This window comes from Ptiloglossa arizonensis, chromosome 3 (genome assembly GCF_051014685.1).
Source record: "Ptiloglossa arizonensis isolate GNS036 chromosome 3, iyPtiAriz1_principal, whole genome shotgun sequence".
Taxonomy (NCBI): Eukaryota; Metazoa; Arthropoda; class Insecta; order Hymenoptera; family Colletidae; genus Ptiloglossa; species Ptiloglossa arizonensis.
The window spans coordinates 13,973,444-13,995,129 of NC_135050.1; the positions used below are offsets into that span (position 1 = coordinate 13,973,444).

Below are 21,686 nucleotides of genomic sequence, written 5' to 3' on the forward strand. Positions count from 1 at the left end.
GTCGTCGTTAAAAATCGGTTTAAAAGGAGGTTGGTTGCATCGCGGCGCGTTGAATCCTTTCAGGGATGAGCGGAATTTTTCACCACGAAAAGGGGGGACTGGACACAGGCAATTTCTGCCGGAGGGTTGCTCTGGCACATCCACCACCACCACCACCATCACCACCACCACCACCATCACCGCCACCATCACCGCCACCACCACCACCATCGCCATCACCCTGTTTCTCGCAGGTTCGCGTAGGCGCTTGAACGCACGAACGAGCTCGAATGCAGCACCTGAGTGAATGCATCGAAACCTACGCGTCCGTTGAGTCCCAACAGCCCCCTCCCCCACACCCTGAACACCATTTTCTACCCCTGTGGGGGGTAATTCGACCCCCGTGGACGAAGAGTTGTTACCGTGCCGTCGGTTTTCGAGAGGTCGCATCGAGTGCAGCTGGGGTCGCGCAAACAAGACGACTCGTTTCTGTTCGCCGATGCGTTGGATTCGAATCGTGAAAGGAGAAGCTCAAAGTGGCAGAGGGGTAGCCGACGTGGAGAATCCTCGTCGCGGATAATCTTGGAGTTTCGTGAGAGCTCGAGACGAGGCGATCGCGAGAACGCTTTCGATCGAGTTTATCGAACGCCGGTGGACCATTTCCACGGTAGTTTTTAGATTCGGGATTCCCAACGCGGTGTTTCTCGATGGTCTCGGGCATTTATGGCCGGTTAAGCTCTAAATTCCAGGGATTCGGAGAACTTTCTGCTTTTCGACAGCGGCGAACGAGGCGTCCTAAACCCACGAAAACCCCGGATTCGATCCCTCGGGGGATAACGGTGAACACCTTTCGACTATTTGGCTCCTCGTGCAATACCGAAATCGCGAAGGGACGTATACGTTATTCAAATTTTCTACGGAGCGCGACGAAATCTATGGGTGTCGTGGGTCGATTATTTCGTTGCAATTTTGAGTATTTTTTTTTTTCGAGAAAAGTAATTCGAACGTCGAGAGAAATAGACACTTGCGATTTGCGTTATAATTTTTATTCCTTTTCGAGAAAAATAATTCGAACGTTGACATAAATAGGCACTTGCGATCTTGCGTTGCAATTTTTATTTCTTTTCGGAAAAAATAATTCAAACGTCGAGATAAATTAGGCACTTGCGATCTTGCGTTGCAATTTTTATTCTTTTTAAACAAAAATAATTCGAACGTCGAGAGAAATAGGCACCTGTGAGCTGGTTTCTCGAATTAAGAACCCGTGCAACGTATCTACTTTGCATATTCACGCGTAGCAGATCGATTGAACGTTATCGATGTTCTCACATCTTGGTCCACGATTCAATCTTTCGAAAGATACCGACACGTATCTGTACGTCCGACCACTTGCTTGTCGTAAAATACTAAAATTGCGAAACGTAGCGTCCTTTTAATTAAATTTCCCTATCGATATAACGCAACGAGATACCATCGATCGATACGAGTTACAATTTTCGAGAAAATTCGATCCTCGCGAGAGATAGGGACCAGTGAGCTGATTTCTCGAACCAAGAACCTGTGTAATGTACCCATTTTTCGTGTCTAGGCACAGAATATTCGATTTAACGTCATCGACGTTCTCACGCCTCGGTTCACGATCTAATCTTTATAGGATGCAGACACGTACCTGTACACGGTACACCTGTAAAATCGTGAAGAAATATATCCAATTAAATTTCCACACCGATACAGCGCAACGAGATCGATGGACGTTATAGGTCAGTACGAATTGCAATATTTATTTTTATTCCAGCGAAATAATTCGATCCTCGTAAGAGTTAGAAACTGGTAAGCTGGATTCTCGAATTAAAAAAATGTAACGTCCATGATCTAATTCTTCGAAGGATACCGGTACGTACCTGTACTTTCATCTAATTTGCTTATCGAAAAACACAAAAGTATTTTCAATGAAATTTTCCCGTTTACACAGCGCGGTAAAATCTATGCACGGTATAGATCGGTACGAGTTACAATTTTCGAACGAAATAATTCGATTCTCGAGAGAAACACCTATCGATGAGCTGGATTCTCGAATTAAGAACCCGTGTAACGTACCTATTTTGCATAACCACGCGCAGCAGATTCGATTCGATCTCGTCGACGTTTTAACCTCGTTTCGAGAACACTTCGCGGGTCGGGAAAAAACTAGAATCTGAGCTCGAGGCGAGCGGAGCTTCCAGAATGCATTTTCGATTCGGAACGTCGGTTGTTTAACTTCAAACATCAGAGTTTCGTGACGTTGGGCAACCTCGGTGACCGAAACTTTCGAACAATTCGAACTTCGTCGAACCGGCGAGACTTCTACTTTAATTTTGATCCTTCTTAATCCCTCGAACTGTCCGGACGGTTTCGAACTTATGGACGCGGGAACTACTCGCACCGATGCGAACAAACTCGTTGAAATTGCAACGGAATTTGAATTTCTAACCAGACCGAAATCGCGCGGACGTTCTCTCTGGACGTTGGAGGATACCTCCGGTGTTGGAATCCTTTTACAGGGTGATTCTAATGGAATACCATTTTAATCCTTTCTACGGAACGGAGAAGGCTCTCTGCTCGAATTCGATATTTTTTTTTCAAAAAATCCTCTTTCCTCGAGCTTTCGTTCCAATTTCATATTTTCCGAAATATCTCGTCCGGTTTCGTTAAAACTTTTCCATTTTTACCATTCTTTCTTTCGTACCGGTAGAAAAAACGGTCAGATGAAATCGTAACTCGCGTTGCAAGGTTTTGCGTTATTTTTCGCGAAGATATAATTTTATCGTTGGAGCTCGCCGCGCGCACAGGGGAGGGTGGGCTCCTTCGAATATTTAATTACTTGGCACCGTGTCACGAGCACGCGGAGTTTCCTCGCGGGAAACGAGAAAATCGTACGAGAAATTACACGAGATGCATCGTTGCATCGATGCGGCCCTCTGTCTTTAATTAAATTCGCCCAAAGCCGGGACGCTGTTCGTTGCGTCCTTTTAATTAAGCTCGCGTTTAATCAGCGGAATCAGGACGCGCTCTTGGTAAGTCGAATACACGATTACGGTCCTGCGAGAGTGCTCGTTTTATCGGTGTGGTTGATCACCGAAATATTGCGCAAAAATCGAAGAACAAATCGTCGTTCAAGACGGAGAGCGATTCTTTGAAACGCGTCGCAAGTTGCTCGATGTCGGAAATAATACTTCGACGCGGATCAAATCGAACGAATGGTGTACCTTCGCGAATAATTAGAACGGTTATCGATACATCGATAGCCACAGTTTAAGATACATTCGTCGAGATTACGGTTCCGGTAATTGGTTCTTAGTACGAAGGTGCAATTTCAAATTGAACCGCGCGACGGAGAACAAGGAGGCGGAAAATTGGTAAAATAAAGTACCGGATTAAGTAGAAAATTATTCGACGGGAACCTGTTTGCAACATAGTCTATACGCAATTATCTCCGCTTTCGTATCCGCGTGTATCCTTGCAAACGGATTTCAAGGATTCTGGAGGAATTCAATTTCCAGCGAGAAAAATTCTCGACGAAGAATTTTCCTTTCAACGGACGGAACGGGGAACGGGGGAAATTCGGAATAAAATATTCCCGATCGATAAATATTGCTCGGGGAAAATTTTATTTCGATACTTCGTTCTTGCTTAAATTTGTATTTTTCTTTCGTAATTCGTTTACGATCAAATACGATTCTCTTGTAATTATCGGTAAATGGGTCGGTTCGTATACGATAACGAAAGAAAGTTGATTTTTTTTCGTAACGATTAAAGTCTGTCTGTAAATTACGAAACGAGGAAACACTTCCGAGACGTATTCGTAACAGATTCTCCGAATGGATCTTACAATAGTGTATTATTCGTAAGTTCGATCGGATCCTAATGGAGTACGTTCGAATTTTATACGTGTATACAAGGTTACGACTTACCTCTATCGTTTTGTACGTTAGAATACCTATTTACACGATACCCGATACATTGCTATTCGATGTTGTATTACGACTGTTTATCCGTGTTCGAAACTTCCGAGTACGGAATACACGTATACAGATATCGTAGCGTTCGATAAGACTTCGACCGACGCTCTCGAGAAGTTCAATGCGCAGAACCAGCGTGGTATCGCGCAGAAATACAATTGCTTTCGAAACGATGGCAAAGACCATAATACCGGGAGCTGGGGGAGCGTTTTGATATAGGAAAAGTTCGACTCTCTACACGGATTCCTCGCGAGGTAACGCGTTACGTGCACGGATAGTCTCGCTTCGATTGTAAAGAGACACTTAAGTATCGATTAATATTTCTTTTAGAAATCTACGACCGAACTTCGCGCTCTACAAATAACAATTTTCTCGGTTTTAACTCGTAAACGCGACGCAATTGACAAAATATGCGAAAACATATCTTTCCCGTTCTTGTTGTCGCGATGGAAATTATTTTTTATCGCAGTGACGGGATGTAAGTTGAATCAATATTATATTGGGTTGTTCGGAAAGTCATTTCGTTTTCTAAGGTAGAGAATATATAATTTAATAAAATGTTTATACACTCTAAAAGAATCGTGTTTCATTTTTACCAAATTAAACGAAACGACTTTCCGAACAACCCAATATATATTAATACTATCCGGGGAATACTTTTCAAACATTTTCCAAACTGTATCCGTTACATTTTCTACATAATTACCATTTATTCGTTACATCGTAACATTTCAAAATACGAAGAGGTTCGATGAACGAATTCTAGAGGATTTCGAAACTCTCGATAATCGATGGATAATATTTGAACTTAGATTCCGTACAATACTTCTCAAACTTATTCCAAACTTTCTCCAAACCTTTCCTAAACTATTTCCAAATTACTTTCGCCGAATTCTTGATATAATTACTATTAGTTCGCTACATCACGCTGCTCCAAAACACAAAGACATTCGATAAGCGAATTCTAGACTCTATCGTCGACACTATTTGAACTTAGATTCCGTACAATGCTTCTCAAACTTATTCCAAACTTTCTCCAAACCTTTCCCAAACTATTTCCAAATTACTTTCGCCAAATTCGTGATACAATTACTATTAGTTACCTACATCACGATGCTCCAAAACACAAAGACACTCGATAAACGAATTCTAGACGACTCTATCCTCGACAATATCTGGACCTTCCGTACGATACTTCTCAAACATTTTCCAAACGTTTTCCCAAACGATTTCCAACTTATTCCCGTCAAATCCGTGGTACGATTACTCTTACCTCCCCGCGTCGCGATATTTCAAACGTACAAAGACGTATAATAAGCAAATTCCAAGCGATTGGAAAACTCCCGATCCGATTGGCCCGCGTAGCGTTGAACCGCGGTGAAATTGCCCCGCGAACCAGGAAGCCGTTTGGTCCTCGTTCGCGGGCCGTCTTCCGCAATCGGGGGGGCCTCGCAGGACTCCGTACGGTCTCTCCTCGCGGCATTGCGCAGGAAAAAGCACCGTTGTAGTCCTGTAGTTCCTGCGGGAACCAGCGGAATCGATAGCCGCACATGCGCGTGTGCCGGACGCGGAATCACGGGGGAAGGAGAAACACCAACTACGCTGGAGGGACGGAGACCGCGCAACGTTTCTCTCCTCTCGTTCGTTCGCATCGCGGAGAAGGAGGAGGAGGAAGAGGAAGAGGAGGTGGAGGAGGAGGAGGAGGAGGAGGAGGAGGAGGAGGAGGAGGAGGAGGAGGAGGAGGAGGAGGTGGTGGTTGAGGAGGAAGAGGAGCAAGAGGAGGAGGGACGAGGCACAGACCGGCTCCACGTTGAATCCCTCGCGGATCAGCATCCAGTACCCGCAATACCACGCCAGGCCGCGATCACGGCGCACGTCCGTGTCCACCATGAACCTCGACCGTGATTCGACAACCGTGATCGGGACTCACCGGTTGCCCCGTAGCTCGCTACTTCGGAGAAATCTGCATCCGTGAAACCGTAGTAGAATCGCGCCAGATCGAGGACTCGCGCGTTCTCTTCCTCGATCCGGACCGATTTTTTGTTGTTTCATTTTTTTTTTTTCAACCACGTTGAGAGTACTACGGAAGACGAACGAGGTTCGGGGAATCGTTCGATTTTTGTATACGGGAAAATCGGGTCCAATCGAGAGAAGAGAGTTCCGCGATGTGAATCGACGCACGGTGTGCGCCGGAAGTCGCGTCACGTGCGAGCAGAGGAAACCCGGTCGTCGATGATTTCGTCGTCGAGGTCGTGAGAGAGACTCGCCGCGGTTAGGACCACGACGGTCCGCCGCGATGACTGTCATTAAGCGGTCGTTCGACCGAGTTCAAGGACTGTCATCGGGTTCAACGCCGATGTTACCCTACTCCGAGCGCAGACCGCGTTGACTCTCTATACGCGGCACTCGATAGAGGGACCGTTATGGAGGGTGCCCGGTAGTTGTTTCGCACGATGATTTCGCTCGCTTAAGGATGGTACGAGAGTTTCCAAACACTGGGACCCGATCGTCTTCGCGTCAGTTTCGACGATAGATATCCGACCCAGGTTTCGATCGCGCAACAATGATACGACGAGCGAGAGTTTTCAGACCCTGGGAACCAATCGTCTCGTGAGTTTCGACGATAGATACCTGACCCAGGTTTCGATCGCACAAGGATGGTACGTCGATCGAGAGTTTTCAAATTCTAGGACCCGATCGTCTCCTCGTGAGTTTCGACGATAGATCCTGAAACCCAGGTGACGATCGCACGAGGATCGCGTAAGGATGGTACGTCGATCGAGAGTCTTCAGACTCTAGGAACCAATCGTCTCGTGAGTTTCGACGATAGATCCAGGTTTCGATCACACAAGGATGGTACGTCGATCGAGAGTCTTCGGACCCTGGGAATCAATCGTCTCGTGAGTTTCGACGACAGATCTCGGACCCAGGTTTCTCTCGGATGAGAATGGTACGTTGACGAGGAGTTGCCAAACTCCAGAAACCAATCGTCTCCTCGTGAGTTTCGACGATAGATCCCGGACCCAGGTTTCGATCACACAAGAATGGTACGTCGATCGAGAGTTTCCAGAGTCTAGGAAGCAATCGTCCCTTCCTAAGTTTCAAACGATAGATCCTGAACCCACGTGTCGATCGCACGAGGATCGCGTAAGAATGCTACGCCGATGGAGAGTTTCCAAAGTCCAGGGAGCAATCGTCTCTTCCTAAGTTTCGAACGATAGATCCTGAACTCGTCAGGTGTCGATCGCACAAGGATCTCGTACGTCGATCGAGAGTTTCCAAACTCCGGGAACCGATCGTCTCCTCGAGAATCTCGACGACAGATCCCGGACCAAGGTGTCGATCATGCGGTGGACGAACGACCGATCGCTGAACTCGATTCCGCGCGATCACGCGACGAAAGAAACGCGACCGCGGTCACAGGCTACGAAACGACTTCCTGACGGGATCCTGTGAGACGGATATTACCAAGGGAACATTTCACAAGCGGCCAAATGGACAGGTTTTTCCGATGGAAGAGCCACAAGGCGCAGGACGACGTGAGTATCCATCGAAACCACCGTGGAATTTACGTGGTACCACGCGGACCAACGAAATATCGCTCGCGGAGCACGGAGGAACGAAAGACGAGAGTTTCAGTGGCTAGACGAGGGGGGTTACAGGGAACCGGGAATAAACGGGGGGAGGAGGAGGGTACCACGGTTAGGAACGGGAGAAGAAATTATGCATGTATTAGGCTCGGCTACGAGCGAGCTCTTTCAGGTGGAACGGGTTCCGAGAAATTGTAGCTACGCTTCCTCTCCGTGCCGCGTAGGATTGTGTTTTCCGAACCGGTTTCCGCGTTTAAAACACTCCATTCCACGTAATAACCGACCATCTCGCGGAAAGTTGTTCCGAATGAAAGAGACACTCCGACTCGACGGGATCCGGTGATCGTTGGAAATTGGTATCCCGTTGTACAGTGGATCGGTTCTTTTCGTTTTTCGTCTAACGACGTTTTCGATCGTTCGACGAATACTATAAATGGTAACCGGGTAACGTTCGCGCTTCGGGTCTTTAAGAATGGAGTATCGTCGGTAGCGAATTCGTTACTTTCTTTTGTTTCTTATATCGATTGATCGTATCACGAGGATTGGACAGCGAATTGATTTGTTTTTTCCTTTTCGATCCTCGATAACGTTTTCGATGGTCTCACGGTACTCGGTACGCTCGTACTGCGTGCTTTCTCGAATTTAATATTGTCCGTACTCGAATATCTGTTAGCAGTGAAATTACTTTTCTTTTTTCGTACACTAATAGATCAGTTTGTATATAATTTTCTAAGATTTACTTCAATTTCCTTTCGTTTAATAACGTCTTTGATGGTTTCGCGAGTGAATGGTACTTTTTACGTTCGAACTGTGAGTTTTCTCGGTTCGAATGTTATTTGTACACTGTCTTTGTTAGCGATTAGTAAAATTACTTTACGTTTTTCGTAGATCAATAGATTGTTTAATAAAGATTAACCAGTCGATGGATTTGTTCTGTCAATCTCTTGCTTAACGATGCAAGCATTCGCGATGGTCTCGTAGATAAATGGTACCTGGTACCGTTCACACTTTGGACTTTCTCGTCTCGAATATTTCTCTCTACTCGGTCTTCGTCGGTAGCAAATTTACTTTCCTTTCTCACTATACCAATAGATTATTTAATAGGGATCGGACAGCCAATAGATCTGTCCTTTTGATCTCTCGCCTCGTGATGCAAGCGTTTTCAATGGTCTTACGGATAAATGATACCTAGAATATTCACATTGTGGGATATACAATTAGAATATTCTCCGTACTCTGCTTTCGTCAATAGCAATTTGTTATTCGCCTTTTTTCGTCTACCAATGGATTGTTTAACGAGTATTAAACGACAATACAGGACATTGAATGATCTCTCCCCTCGATCTCTTGCCTAACTACGTTTACGATGATCTACGCGGTTATACCGGTATATTTGCGTTCTGGTTTTTATAATTAAAATATTCTCCGTACTCTCACCGATATCAATTTATCGATTTCATTTTCCTTCACTCATAAATTATTTAACAAGAAAATTTTCAACGAACGTTTGTTCTCGCGCAAGATCGTTTCTCGGTTCCACTCGCCTCCTCTACTTTCGAGAAATGCTCTTTCGAAGGTTCAACGTTTGTTCGCGCGTAGGTGTTGAGCAGAAATGAGCTATACCAAGATCAATAGGGGTTTCGTATATTAATCGAGTCGTTGCATCAGACAAGTCTTACCTGTTCCCGTTGCAGCGACACATTCCGAACAAATTTTCGACTTTTATCTCGAACGGATCTTTTTACGTCGAATGCGCGCAACGAAGCTCATATTTTTCACATTTCAACGAAACAGGACCATTGGTTTCGATTTCCATGTTTACTGCAATTTTACAGGTGTTACCTTTCGAGTTAGCGAACGAATTTTCCACCCTGAATTAAAAATAACCCCTTACTCCTCGAATTTTTCCATAGAGAACGTTCATGTTCAAAAGTTATCACAATTTGGGGAACATTGAAAAATAAAATCGAGTTTTCAACGTTATCTCGTGTGCTTGAAATCTTTGTCTAAAGAAAAGTCATTGTTTCGCGCCGATCGAGAGATTTGAAAGTATTGAAAAAATCTAAACTTCGCGAAGCTTTCGAATTGTAATTTAAGAATCGAAACTTGTAATTTAAAATAAATTTAAACGAAAATATCCGTGGTCAATGCTTTCAATTGTCAATTAGATTTTCACTTCTCTTCATTCTCATTCACGTCTCACATTTGAATTTTCTCACTCGGCTACGATGTACTATTTTCCGTATATTTTTATTCGGTTGTTCTCTACTCTTTCTACGTTTTATCAGAATAACGTACATACAAGGACTTCTGATCGTTAACACGATACACCAGTTTTCCATATTTAAGAATATCCTCGACATTCGTACGACATTCGAGAAATCGAAACATTCAACAATCGATATACTTGTTACCTTACAGTATCGTTACCCCCCAGTTTTACTCGAAAATTTACAAATATTGAACTGCATCCCTTGTAAACGCTTTAAAGAAACGTTGCGAGTGCGTAGCGCCAATCACCAGCGGTACTCCAATACCAGTGGTATTAATAAACGTTAAACACGATGAAGTTCGAAGTCGAAGAATCTGAAAAGAATATTCCGGAAGCGAATTCAAATTTCGCACCGGAGACTCGTTCGTTCGATGAGCATGGAACACGAGTTTCGTTTCTCGGTCGTTTATTTTCAACGTCTCCCGGCTCTTTCGAGACGCGATAACTTTTATTCCGTGAAAGTTTCGTTCCACGCGACAACATCGAAATATCAATTTTATCTCGGATTTGGGAAGGTTTCCCATCCCGTGAGGGTTTGATCGTCTCGTTCGTGAACCGCATTGCGTTCGAAAAATGTGTCTACTGCTGCTGCTGCTGCTGCTGCTGCTGCTGCTGCAAAATTCGATACAAAGATTCGTACGTTGCCCTGGTAACTTCGTTAGACGAGGAACGACGGGAAACAGTGTCTTGGCACGAAACGCGACTACGACAGCCAGATGGGTCGGGGGACTTTTCAGGACTGAGACAAATCACGTATTTTTCTCACTCGTCCACTGTCGCCGGAGCCAAGAAGAGGATTAACTACGCTCGAGGTATTTTTTTTTTCTCCTTCTTTTCCTTTCCACCCGTGGCGGTGAATTTGAACAGCGTCGTTCGTCAGAATTTCCGCGAAACGTGACGCCAATTTCTTCTTATTATAACCCCACGGTCCCGGTCCCGTACCGTAAATACGGGAAGATGCGTTCTTTTCGGATCTTCGACGAAATCTCTTTCCAGATTTCGCGGGAAGATTTTACTCGCCCACGGGTCGGTCGATTCTCTGGCCAATTTCGAGTATCACGCAGAGGGGTTGTCGGACCCTGACAACGTGGATTTTAACACTTGGTTCACGGACACCTCTCGCGTCGATGCCTGTTAGGAAGAGATAGTTACATCGTGTAGAGAATTGTGAAATTAGAAAGCTTCGAAGAAAATAAATTTCGATATTATACTTTATTGGGAATGTAATCTGGCTACTGTTGGTGACATCAATGCTAATTCTTTCTGTTTAAGTTTCTCTTCTTATATATATACTTTTCTTTTATATTTTATCTGTTCTTTCTTCTTCGATGAAACACTTCTTTGACGAAGTGCCTTGCGTTTCACCATTATTCTAACACTAAGTTTACGGACACTTCTCGCGTTGAATTGACGCGTATCAGGAAGAGATAGTTACATCGCAGAGGGAATTGTAAAATTAGAAAGCTTCGAAAAAAAACTTTATTGGGAATGTAATATCTCTATAGTTGGCAATATCAACGTTTCTAACGGTCAATTCTTTTCGTTTACGTTTTTCTTCTTACATATACATCTCTCGTATTCTGCATTTCTTCTTTCTTCGTCGACAAAAGTTTTCTTACGGAAAATGTTCACTTTTGTATCGTTCTGTCGTTCAACTCTGAAAAAAGTGGCCCAAAAAATTGTACCAAAGAAGAACGAAGAAAGTTTTAATTCTCGGGTCTTGATTTTATCTTCTCGACAATATTTTTCGTCGACGAGAAAATTATTAACGGCCCGGTATGCTTTGCGCACTAATCTTCATTAAAATCGTACAAGTAGGTTAGGAGAAGTTCCTTATACGTTCCCTTGCGGTTTCCTCTTTTGGTCCACTGTACAGGTAGCCACGTCAACCGCATACGGTTTACACCTGCATTTTCCTGTGGCGTCTTTCGTCTTTATACGGGCGGCAAATCCATCTCAACGATGGGACAAATTTTGTCCCCTCGAGGGACATGCTTCTTATTTAGGCTTGTCAGTCGTTGCAACTGCTCTGTGCCGCGATGTTCGTATAATCTACAACGTGACTACAATATGTACCGTATGGCACGGCTTCCGAATATTTTAACCACGCAGACTCGGAAAACTTGTACAAGGAATCATCGGGAGTGAATCGCGACGAAAAATGCTGAACGAACGAAAGTATTCATAGTTCGACGCGATTTGACAAACTCGTCGGGCATAAATGCGTATTGAAATGAAAAAAGAAAAGTTTTGCAAAAAAGCAATCGAGAAAATGTCTCATCGTATTCCATCTTATTCATTTTAGGGAATATTCGAGTAATTTAACTTTAGAGTTGGTGGCCATTAAAATACGAAATTATAGGAATTTTTATCCCCGAAGTCTGTTGTTTATTAAGAGGCTACTCTGATAATCCGATCGAGACACATCGACTCATTTCTGATCTTTTTCGAAACACAACACAAGAATTTTCAGTATAGAATTCTCATCCGCGTGTGTATCTATATTTACGCTGAATTAAGGTATTTTTAAAAATGAAAATAATACAAATTTCAAGAGCTGTATAATCTTAAAGTGAGCCCGAAAACGGTTGCAAGCATCAAATTTTAAACACAAATTTGCAATAAATCGATCGACCAGAATTCGAGATGCGAAGTCTTCCAGTTTGAAATAAAAAGCGAATTCGAGAATGCGTTTAAAGTTTTCGTTAAAAATCTATAATTTCGTTAGATTTACGAACCCGAGGAAATCGTTCTCCGTGTATATTTTCGAAGACGTGTCCTTGAAGGAAATACAAGGAAAAGAAACACAAAAAAATCGCTCTTGTTAGCGACCACGATCTCCGAAAAGATAAAAGATTCGTCGAGTTGTCTCGAGTTTCTCGACGATAGAACATTTCCAACGAAGCTTTCTCCCGTTACCGGGGAACTTTTCAAACATTTTCTTCGCTCGTTTCGCGCACTTCCCCGAGCCTCGTTTCTCATCCCTTGGTCACCGGGTTTCCTCCGCTCTTACGGTCGCGAGAGACCACGAAAGACGTTCCGCGATTCGTGAAATATCCGCGGCGTTCGTTAGACGAAATATCGGACGGAGCTCGATTTTCCACGCCGAGCGTTAAAGCTCGTACCAGAGGCCTCGCGGTAAATAAATTGGCAGCAGCCTCGTTTCTACTTTGCCTTTTGCCTGGGAAAACGCGAGCCCTCTCGAGGGCGGCGTGAAAGGCCCGAGAAAGTAGAGTCGAGTCGAGTCGAGTCGAGTCGAGTCGAGTCGAGTCGAGTCGAGTCGAATCGAGTCGAGAGTAAAGTCCGCTCTTTTCCTCGAGTAAACTGACACTCGCCGAGTGCGAGCTTTCTGCTCTTTTCGTTTCGCGTGGAACGCAGCTCGAAAGAGGCTCGTGGCCGTGAAAAATTGAAGGCAACGCGTGCGCCCCGAGCCGTAGGAAAAATTAATTGCATCATCGGCGAAGAACCTCTTCAGCTCGCCGGGGAACTCGGGAATGCGTCCCGCGGAACGTTTAACCGGTGTCGTAACATTTTTAATCGTCGCTATCGAATTATCGCGCTTCGAACACTTCGTTCGAGCTATGATCGAATCAATGGCCACGTTCCAAGTTTCTTTTCGGGAGGGAGGTTATTCCAAGACATTTTAAAATTAGACCTGGGGATAATTTGGGAAAAATTTTCATAGAAAATGTTCGAAGAATACATTTCAATCATTTCTTACATTTATTAATTTCGTTCTTGAGTTCTCTCTTTCGAGATACATTGTGTCAAGTGAGCTTTTTTCAGATCGTTTTCCCTTATTCGCAGAAGAGCTATTGGCTGTTAATTTATTTACACTGTGTTCAAAATATTTGTGTTTTACATATTAAGGTAACATTTTCTTTACATCGATTGTCGGATTAATGATACTTTTATCGCGTTCGCGATATTGATTTGTTTTTAACGAAACGAATATTAATTCGGTTTGAAATTTCATTCGTTCGGCTTAATTATTTCGAATTCACGAATAAATTTATACAGCAATATTATCGATTTAACGGCTCCGTTGGTTACGTTAATTGAAAACAAATATTACCGTATCGATATTCCTTTCGGTCTCGCTTTACGCGACACGAGTACACTTTATCGAAGGTTCAGCGTTCTTCCCTTTCTAATTTAAACTTGGTAGCATCGATTGATTTTTAATTTCGTAATCGCTTGTCTCCGTAGCGAGAACGTAATACCTGTTTAATTTAGACCGTGGCAAACTTTTAAGTGTTTTCGACGATCCACCCGTAACACGATCGTAGCGAAACTTTCGTTTAAATCAAGTTTTCGCAGTTAAAGCGGTGTTGTTCTTGGAGTTAACCGGCATCGGCCAATATTGATTATTAGCTTGAGACCTACGGTTTGGGTGTGTTCCGAAACACCGATGTCAACATCGCGTGAGGTTTCACGATCTCGTCCAAGCACCGACGGTGACGGTGAAATTGTTAACACGCTTTCTAATCACGGACGAAAATTAGTCAAGGACCTCGTAAATCGACAACTGTAGCGTTTCGTTGTTTCTTTCTCCGTGGTTTACGCGTTAGGGTTAAATATCGAGAAGAAAGGACACCATAATACGGGAGGATTGAATCGTTGACTCAAAAATGTCTCGAATGTATTCAAACTCGTGTTCTTAATTTCATGGTGCAACGATGGAACTGAGAAAATACACGAGCATCGGTATCTAGAATTACAGCGGAATTGGTCGAGCAGAATTACAGCTTGGATCATAGATAAAACAATGCATCGCAAAGACGGGTCGAGAGGGACCCGAGGAGACGCGTCAGGGTCAAATATCGAGAGGAAAGGACACCGTAGCTTCCTCGTTGCTGGGAACGCGTTCGGTGATCGCGTAAAAGGCACGAATCGACTCTCCTTTCCTTTCCTTTCCCGCGACGAAACGGAATCTACAGTTACTTTCCTTCTACACACGGTCTTCGAAAATTGCTCACGAATCGATTAACTTCTCGGCGAGCGTTTCAGCATAGAATTCCTCGAGAAATTCGTTCTCCTATCGTTCGAAGCTATCTGCCGCGTGCACGTCAATAACACGGCTAAATATCCGTGACAATGCGCACGAGATACGGCGGACATAACATCCACGAGTTTCGCATTACAGGAAGAGTCGGCTTATCCGCTCGAATCTAATTGTTGTGCCTGTTGGCCGAATGGTGGTTACCGGGTCGTTCACCACATTCACACCCACACTGCTGCTCGACCCATCGGGAGAACCGTCGATACTGCCTTGTAATGCCGTCCCTCTGTGTTCTCAAGTACGTAAACCCCGATTTATCGGGCCCGATGCACCTCGGTGAACTCGAAAATGAACACACTTTTTCTTTTTCTTTTTCTCTCTCTCTCTCTCTCCCTCTCTCTCGCACACACATACACACACTTTTTCCGTTTTTTAATGGGAATACTCCTGGATTTTTAATTCGTCGTCGATCGCGCGCGATACACGAACACGTTTCGGTAACACGATACCGAAGTCGAGACGCTTTTTCCCTCGATTCAACGTAATTAGTTTTATAACGAGGTACTCGATCGTTCGGGTGTTTCGTTTTGAGGCTAACCGAGTATATTTGGAGGTCTCGAAGAATTATTATTAATCGACTTATCGCGGTATTAATTATACGTGTATTGCTCGAGCGTAGACCCTCTACTTGAGGGTTAAAAGCGGTCCGTTCGTTTTGAAATTCATTTTTATCGGGAAGACATCTCCGTTGGTCGTATTTCCGTGGATATATAACGAGGAGTGCGAGAGATTTAGTTCTCGATAACAAGTGAAATTTGATTCCGCGCGTTAAATTAACGAGGATAGCAGCGGAGATGGGCATCCTTTGGAAAATAGAGCTTCCAACGAAAAAGTCGGCGAGAATGTCGAATAATTTTCGGGCAAATGCAGCTACGTATCGTTCATATTAAATTAACGAATATTAAGTTTAGAATAAAATTAGAAGATTATTTGCACGGATCGTATCGTTTTTCAAGAACAGCTCGAGCTGAGAAACGTCAACAACGGGTGAGAATTACTTCGGTGCGTTTTATCGAGGAGCGAACGCGACGCTTTAACGAGGAGCTGGCATATTAAGCCACTAGCGGTTATTCTGAACGATTTTGGGGACATTGTGGGTCGTGTTCGGAGCAAGAGCAAGACATTGATTCGAAGACCACGAATAGAAATATCTGCTTGATAGTTATCATCTACGAGAAATTGGAATAAAAAGTTATTCAATTGCATTCGAATCGTCAAAGTCGAGAACCTTTACTTTAGTCTCCAGCAATCGCAAGGAACTTTACTCTCGAGTCATTTTTGCTTCTGAAGTTTGATACAATTCCATCGAGGACAAGATCTGGTCTAGTTTCAAACGTGTGACATTGGGTGTCACGAACTTTCTGGGATGCTTAATAGTTTCGAACGTTTGCGTGTCATACTTAGCGCATAGCGTTCATTAATCTGGAAGCTTTCACTTGTCATCGCATCGATTCGAAGATCACGAACAAAAACGTCTACCTCTCCCCAGTGAACACACTTTGGCAAAGGTGTTCAATTTAAAGTAAGCTCTGCTGACCTTTGAAGTCCTCTCGTCGTACTCGAATAATGGAGTTTACGTAGAATCCTTGCTCTACTCTCCGGAAAATAGCAAGGAAGTTTACTCTTTGGTCATTTTTGTCGGATATCACGAACGGAAATATCTACCCTCTGCCAAGGGTGTCCAATTTCGAATAACCTCTGCTGTCCTTTGAAATCCTCTCGTCGTATTCGAACCATCGAGGTACGAAGAATCCTTACCCTAGTCTCCAGCAGTCGCAAGGAATTCTACTCTCTGGTCGTTTCTTCCACTGAAGTTTAACGCAACACCATCGAGGACAAGACTCGGTCTATGTAGTTCCGATCGTGTGTCACTGTGTCTCATATTCCACGTAGAGTGCTCACGAGTCTAGAAACTTCCGTTTGTCGTCGCGTCGATCCGGAGATCCTGAACAGAAATATCCACGTCCTCGGCGGACATCCTTCACCAAGAGTGTCCAATTTGGAACAACCTGTGCCGTTCTTTGAAGTTCTCTCGTCGTATTCGAATTATAGAGTCAACAGAGGATCCTTACTCTACTCTCCAGAAATAGCAAGGGAGTTTACTCTGTGGTCAATTCTGCGGGATATCACGAACAGAAATATCTTACTCTGTCGGGGGTGTCCGATTTGAAATAACCCCTGGTGCCCTCTGGAATCCTCTCGTCGTATTCGAATCGTCGAGGTACGAAGGATCGTTACTCTGTTCTCCAGCGTTCGCAAGGAAGTTACCTTATAGGTAATTTTTGCCGCCGAAGTTTAAGATAATTCCATCGGGGACAGGATCCGGTGGTTCTCAGGGCAGAGCAAGTTCACCCTATCGTTTCCCGGATGAGCCATCCGCGCGCTTCCAGCCGTTTCACCCGCAAGCTCGGCCGCCGAGGAATCGCCGATGGTACGTGCCATGGGGTCCCGTGTGCTCCGAGGTACACAGAGAACTAGGCCGAGGAGCGAGGTGGAGAGGAGAGGGCAGCGATCTATCGGGCGCAGCGGAACGTATACACGGTGTACACACGGCGAGCCCAGTTTTCTCCTGTCCGCTCGGAACGTTTTGTCGTGTGTGTTCGGGGCCGAAGGCATTGTGTGCTCACCGCGCGGAGCTGTTGCTTGATTAACCGCCGTAGAACGCTGCATGTACACACACGGCCGAGCGGGCAGCTCGGCTCTCGCATTATTTACGGCTAATGGCTCAAAACGCGGAAGTCCGCTGGCTGTGCGCGCCACCGCGCGAGAAGCGTCCGCGTTCGCCGGGTTCCAGAGCGGGTAACATTTTTCGAGAGACGCCTTCCGCAGCGAGCACACCGACTCTTCTGGAACTCGGTGTGTATATTCCCAGCATCGTCCGAAAAGTACCGGCTTTGGAATCGTGTAGCGATGAAATCCCTTCTGTAGCGAACAGATGGACTTTTTTGCAATTTCGAAAGAATATTCCGAGACTTGTTCAAAATGTGTAGACTTTGAAATCGTGTAGCGATGAAATACTTTGTTCAGCGAACACACGAACTCTTTTGCAACTTGGAGGGAATATTCCGAGCCTCGTCCAAAATGTGCCTACTTGACTTGTACTCGGTACTAGCGACAGGTAGACGTTTTGGGGAGATCGATACACCAACTGTCACGATGAACACCGGTGATCAATGTTTCGAACTTACAATATTTCTTCGATTCGTTTACCTCGAATGTTTCCATTTTCTCGCACTGTAATTTGAAAAGTCTCTTACAATAGACTCTCGAAATGGTTTGACAACTCACCGGTCACCTTGTATATCGATACAGAAACAACGATACGTTTCGAAACTTTCGACGTTGGTATTTCTCCTCGATCTTCTCGTGGCAAGAGAGACAATAAAAGGAAACACGGACACGAGGAAACATGATTTTATCGCGAAAACGATTTAACGTTGGACCCGTGCGTTGTCCCGTGTTTTAAATTATATCGTACAGAATTCAATCATCGACCATAAACTGTGATTACGCAAATAACTGCTTTCCTTCGCATCCTACGTTTTGATTTCCACTTTGTTAACGCACTACGGACATGTGTCACCTTCTACTGGTCATTGTCGTTTCCAGCATATCGGACATATAAATAAGTAACTGAAGCTTGAATGTTCGGTGAAGAAAGTTAACGCGTTGAAAATATTAAAATTTTTGTGCAATGTGTTCTTTCGTATCAAGTAGCGATCCATTACTTGACTTCTCGAGTCTAAAGAACAGTGGATTGAAACGTATACGAGATATAGTTAACGAACAACACAGTGTAGTGCAACTATGAAAGGAATTCGAAAAAAAAAAAAAAGAATAGAGATCGATCAGTTTTAGCGAGTCGAGTCGGAAAGAATGCGAGCAAGTGTTTAAACCGTCGATAAATAAGTGTTGTTGTTAGTTGTGTCGAGGTTGTGTCCTAGGTCTTAGGACATAGGAAAATACGAAACCTCGGAGAAGAGGAAAGTAGAACGAGTGATCGAGAAAGGTTCTGAAACTATTGCCGGTGCCGCTACCACGCGTTGAAATCACTCGAGAGGCTTTTGTACGAATGTTGCGTTTGCTATTTCATCGCGGAGAAACTAGATGTTAACGCGAACTTTTCGTTGAACGGTTTACAATGTCTTTCCTTCGTGAACTTTGAAATCTTGGGTTATTTGTTCGAAAAATTGACAACGATCGGATAGCTTTACCGAACCTTTGGAAATTCGCTCTTACGAGGTCAGTGGGTCGTTTAAACGGTGCCAGGTCGATGTAGCCTAGGATGATAATTTTGTTAAGAATACGACGCAGTTCGAGGAAACGAACGTTTATCGTACGAACACGTGATCGTTGCTTCGTATTGTTTCGTACATCCTTTTTCTTTTAGTTTATTCTCTCGATTCGACCGGACAAATCGTTCAAAGACGGAATAAACCGGTCGAAGGACTTTCGAACATTTAAAAAAATAAACTCAACGTATCACCGGTTTGTAAAATTGAAATTTAAATACCACCTCGACGAATTATTTTCCAACTTGAATAATTTGATACTTTCTTCAAGGGAAACATACTGCGTTAAAAAAGACAAACCCAACCTTCGAATACTCTATGCATTTCTCTCCTAAACTTCAAAACTACGCTAAATTATTTCCACCTCAAAACTACTTTTAAACTATCGCTCAAAATCATTTTCAACGCTACACTTTCGAAACTACACTTTCGATCGATGTGAACGATTCATCTTTCATACATCGACTCTCTCCGCGCGAGTATAATTATTCACGAGTATAATTATTCAGATCATTCTGATCTACAATTTAAGGTTACGTTCCAGTTGTGCAAACTAGTCGAACTTCGTCCGATAGGTTCAACGAGCTTCGATAAAGCGCGAAAAGGGTTCGAGGGATATATTTCACTTTTCAACGAGTGTTTCCGGGAGCCACGATTCATCTTTTCCGCTCGATACGTCGGCTCGATTCGTCGACTCGGTTATCGCAGCCACTCTGGAAACAATTCGAGGCTCTGGAACCGTTCCAGTTCTTCGTTTTCCGTTCCTCCGGTTGGTTTCGGTCGTATTTCATCCGTGGTAGGGCCGATTTCGCGCGAAAACAGCAACACCGTGGAAACCGCCACGCGCGCAGGATCCACGCTGCGAATTTTCGCCGCGCTTGGCAGTCCCGTGAAATTGATCCCCTGAACACCTCCTCGCACCTCCTCCTTCAGCCGTGGTTGGTGCACGGCTACGGAATTACTCGACCGGTCGAAGGAAATTGGCTGAGCGAATCCACGGATCTCGCCGAAATCGCGTTTCCAGCCGAGCTGCGAACGTAAAAGGATTTCGAGCGGATTACCGATCCGTGTGAACCTGCGTCGTAAGAAACGTCGAAATTCGCTCGCGTCGTCGAATTCGGAACGTGGACTATTTCCGTTCCGAGGTTGTAAGAGGATAGTCTTCCATCGTTTCGACTAGCGATATACTCGTTTCTCGACGCCATTTTCTTCGAACGAAGAAAGAAACGTGAAAGAAACGTGGAATTCGTTTCGAAACGGTACCGTTTCGGTGACTTCGATTTCCTCCATCTTTGCGTTTGCGTGTTTAAGGTTAATTTAATTCCGTATCTGTCAAATGGTGGTAAAAGGGGAAATTTCCTTGTTGAATTTTTTCGAGAATGAAACTCGAAGTTTCCGGAACGCGATCGATCGAAGAAACAACGATCGTCTGTTAGGATTTGAAATAAATAGTTAATAACGGTTTCGTGAAATTTTCTAACGCTAGAATTTACATTTGTAGTTTTTTTCCAAGTATAGACTAAAGTTAGCTTCATTGAAAAGTACACGAGAGGGGAATGTTCATTAAAATTCGAATTTGCGAATATCGCGAATGGAGAAGCGTAATACCGATACAGAGAAACGAAAATTAAAAAAAACGACCATGACAGTTTAACGTAATGTCGTACAATCTGCTTTTGTTTACCCGTAGGTACAAAAGGAAGAATCCGTTAATTTTCAAAAGTTTTCTAAATATCGTAACTTTTCTTTCAATCGGTAAACGCCATTGGTATGGAACCAGACCGTAAAAGAACAGAATCGAATTACATATAATGTATAAAATTTCTATTTATAAGACAAGAGACGTAAAAAAAAAAATTCTATCCACAGTAGTTTTCCACGATCTGTTCGCGACTCGGTAATTAATTCACAACGTTTGTTTCGTATATATTTCGTAAATAAAATAAACGAGTACGCAACCGTTCTAACCTCTCCACAAATCGATGTTTCAGGGTCTGGACAATGTGAGCTCGGCGACCCTCAGGCCTTTCAACTCGGACATCAACACGCCGAGGATCGACAGCTATAGGTTCTCCATGGCGAACCTCGAAGGTAAGCTGTCTCTTTGACGACCACCGCCCCCCGATGGGGGTGAGCAACGATCGTTCCATCTGAGTGCAATTTCCGTGGCCGCGTTGCGTGGTCGTCGCCACGAAGGAACGCGTTTCACGTTAAGGCAAAAAGTCGAACGTCCTCTTTTGTCCGCCCTCGACGTACGTCCGTTCCTTTCGCGACTCATCGTCTCGCATGTGGAGCAGTTTTTCTAGCCTTTCCGCCCTCGTCTTTTCCGTGTGTCGTGAATAAGCCAACGGAAGGGATCGCGCGGACAAAAGGGACGTTTCATCTTGGCGAGATTGTCGCGTGTTTTTCTTTCTTTTTTCTTTTTTTCCCTCTCTCTCTCTCTTCTTGCCTCCTCTCCGGGAATACGTTTCGAAAACATCGATCAGAACGGGA

At 44.2% G+C, this 21,686-nt stretch overlaps 1 protein-coding gene across 2 annotated transcripts in view; it reads left to right on the forward strand.

Moving 5' to 3' along the window:
* LOC143144705 (uncharacterized) overlaps positions 1-21,686 on the forward strand; it is a 323,901-nt gene that overhangs the window by 250,574 nt on the left and 51,641 nt on the right. For both annotated transcript variants that reach the window (XM_076307376.1, XM_076307375.1), the window contains one exon: positions 21,185-21,284. In XM_076307376.1, coding sequence (XP_076163491.1) covers positions 21,185-21,284 — 100 coding nt within the window. The remainder of the gene's footprint in view (positions 1-21,184; positions 21,285-21,686) is intronic.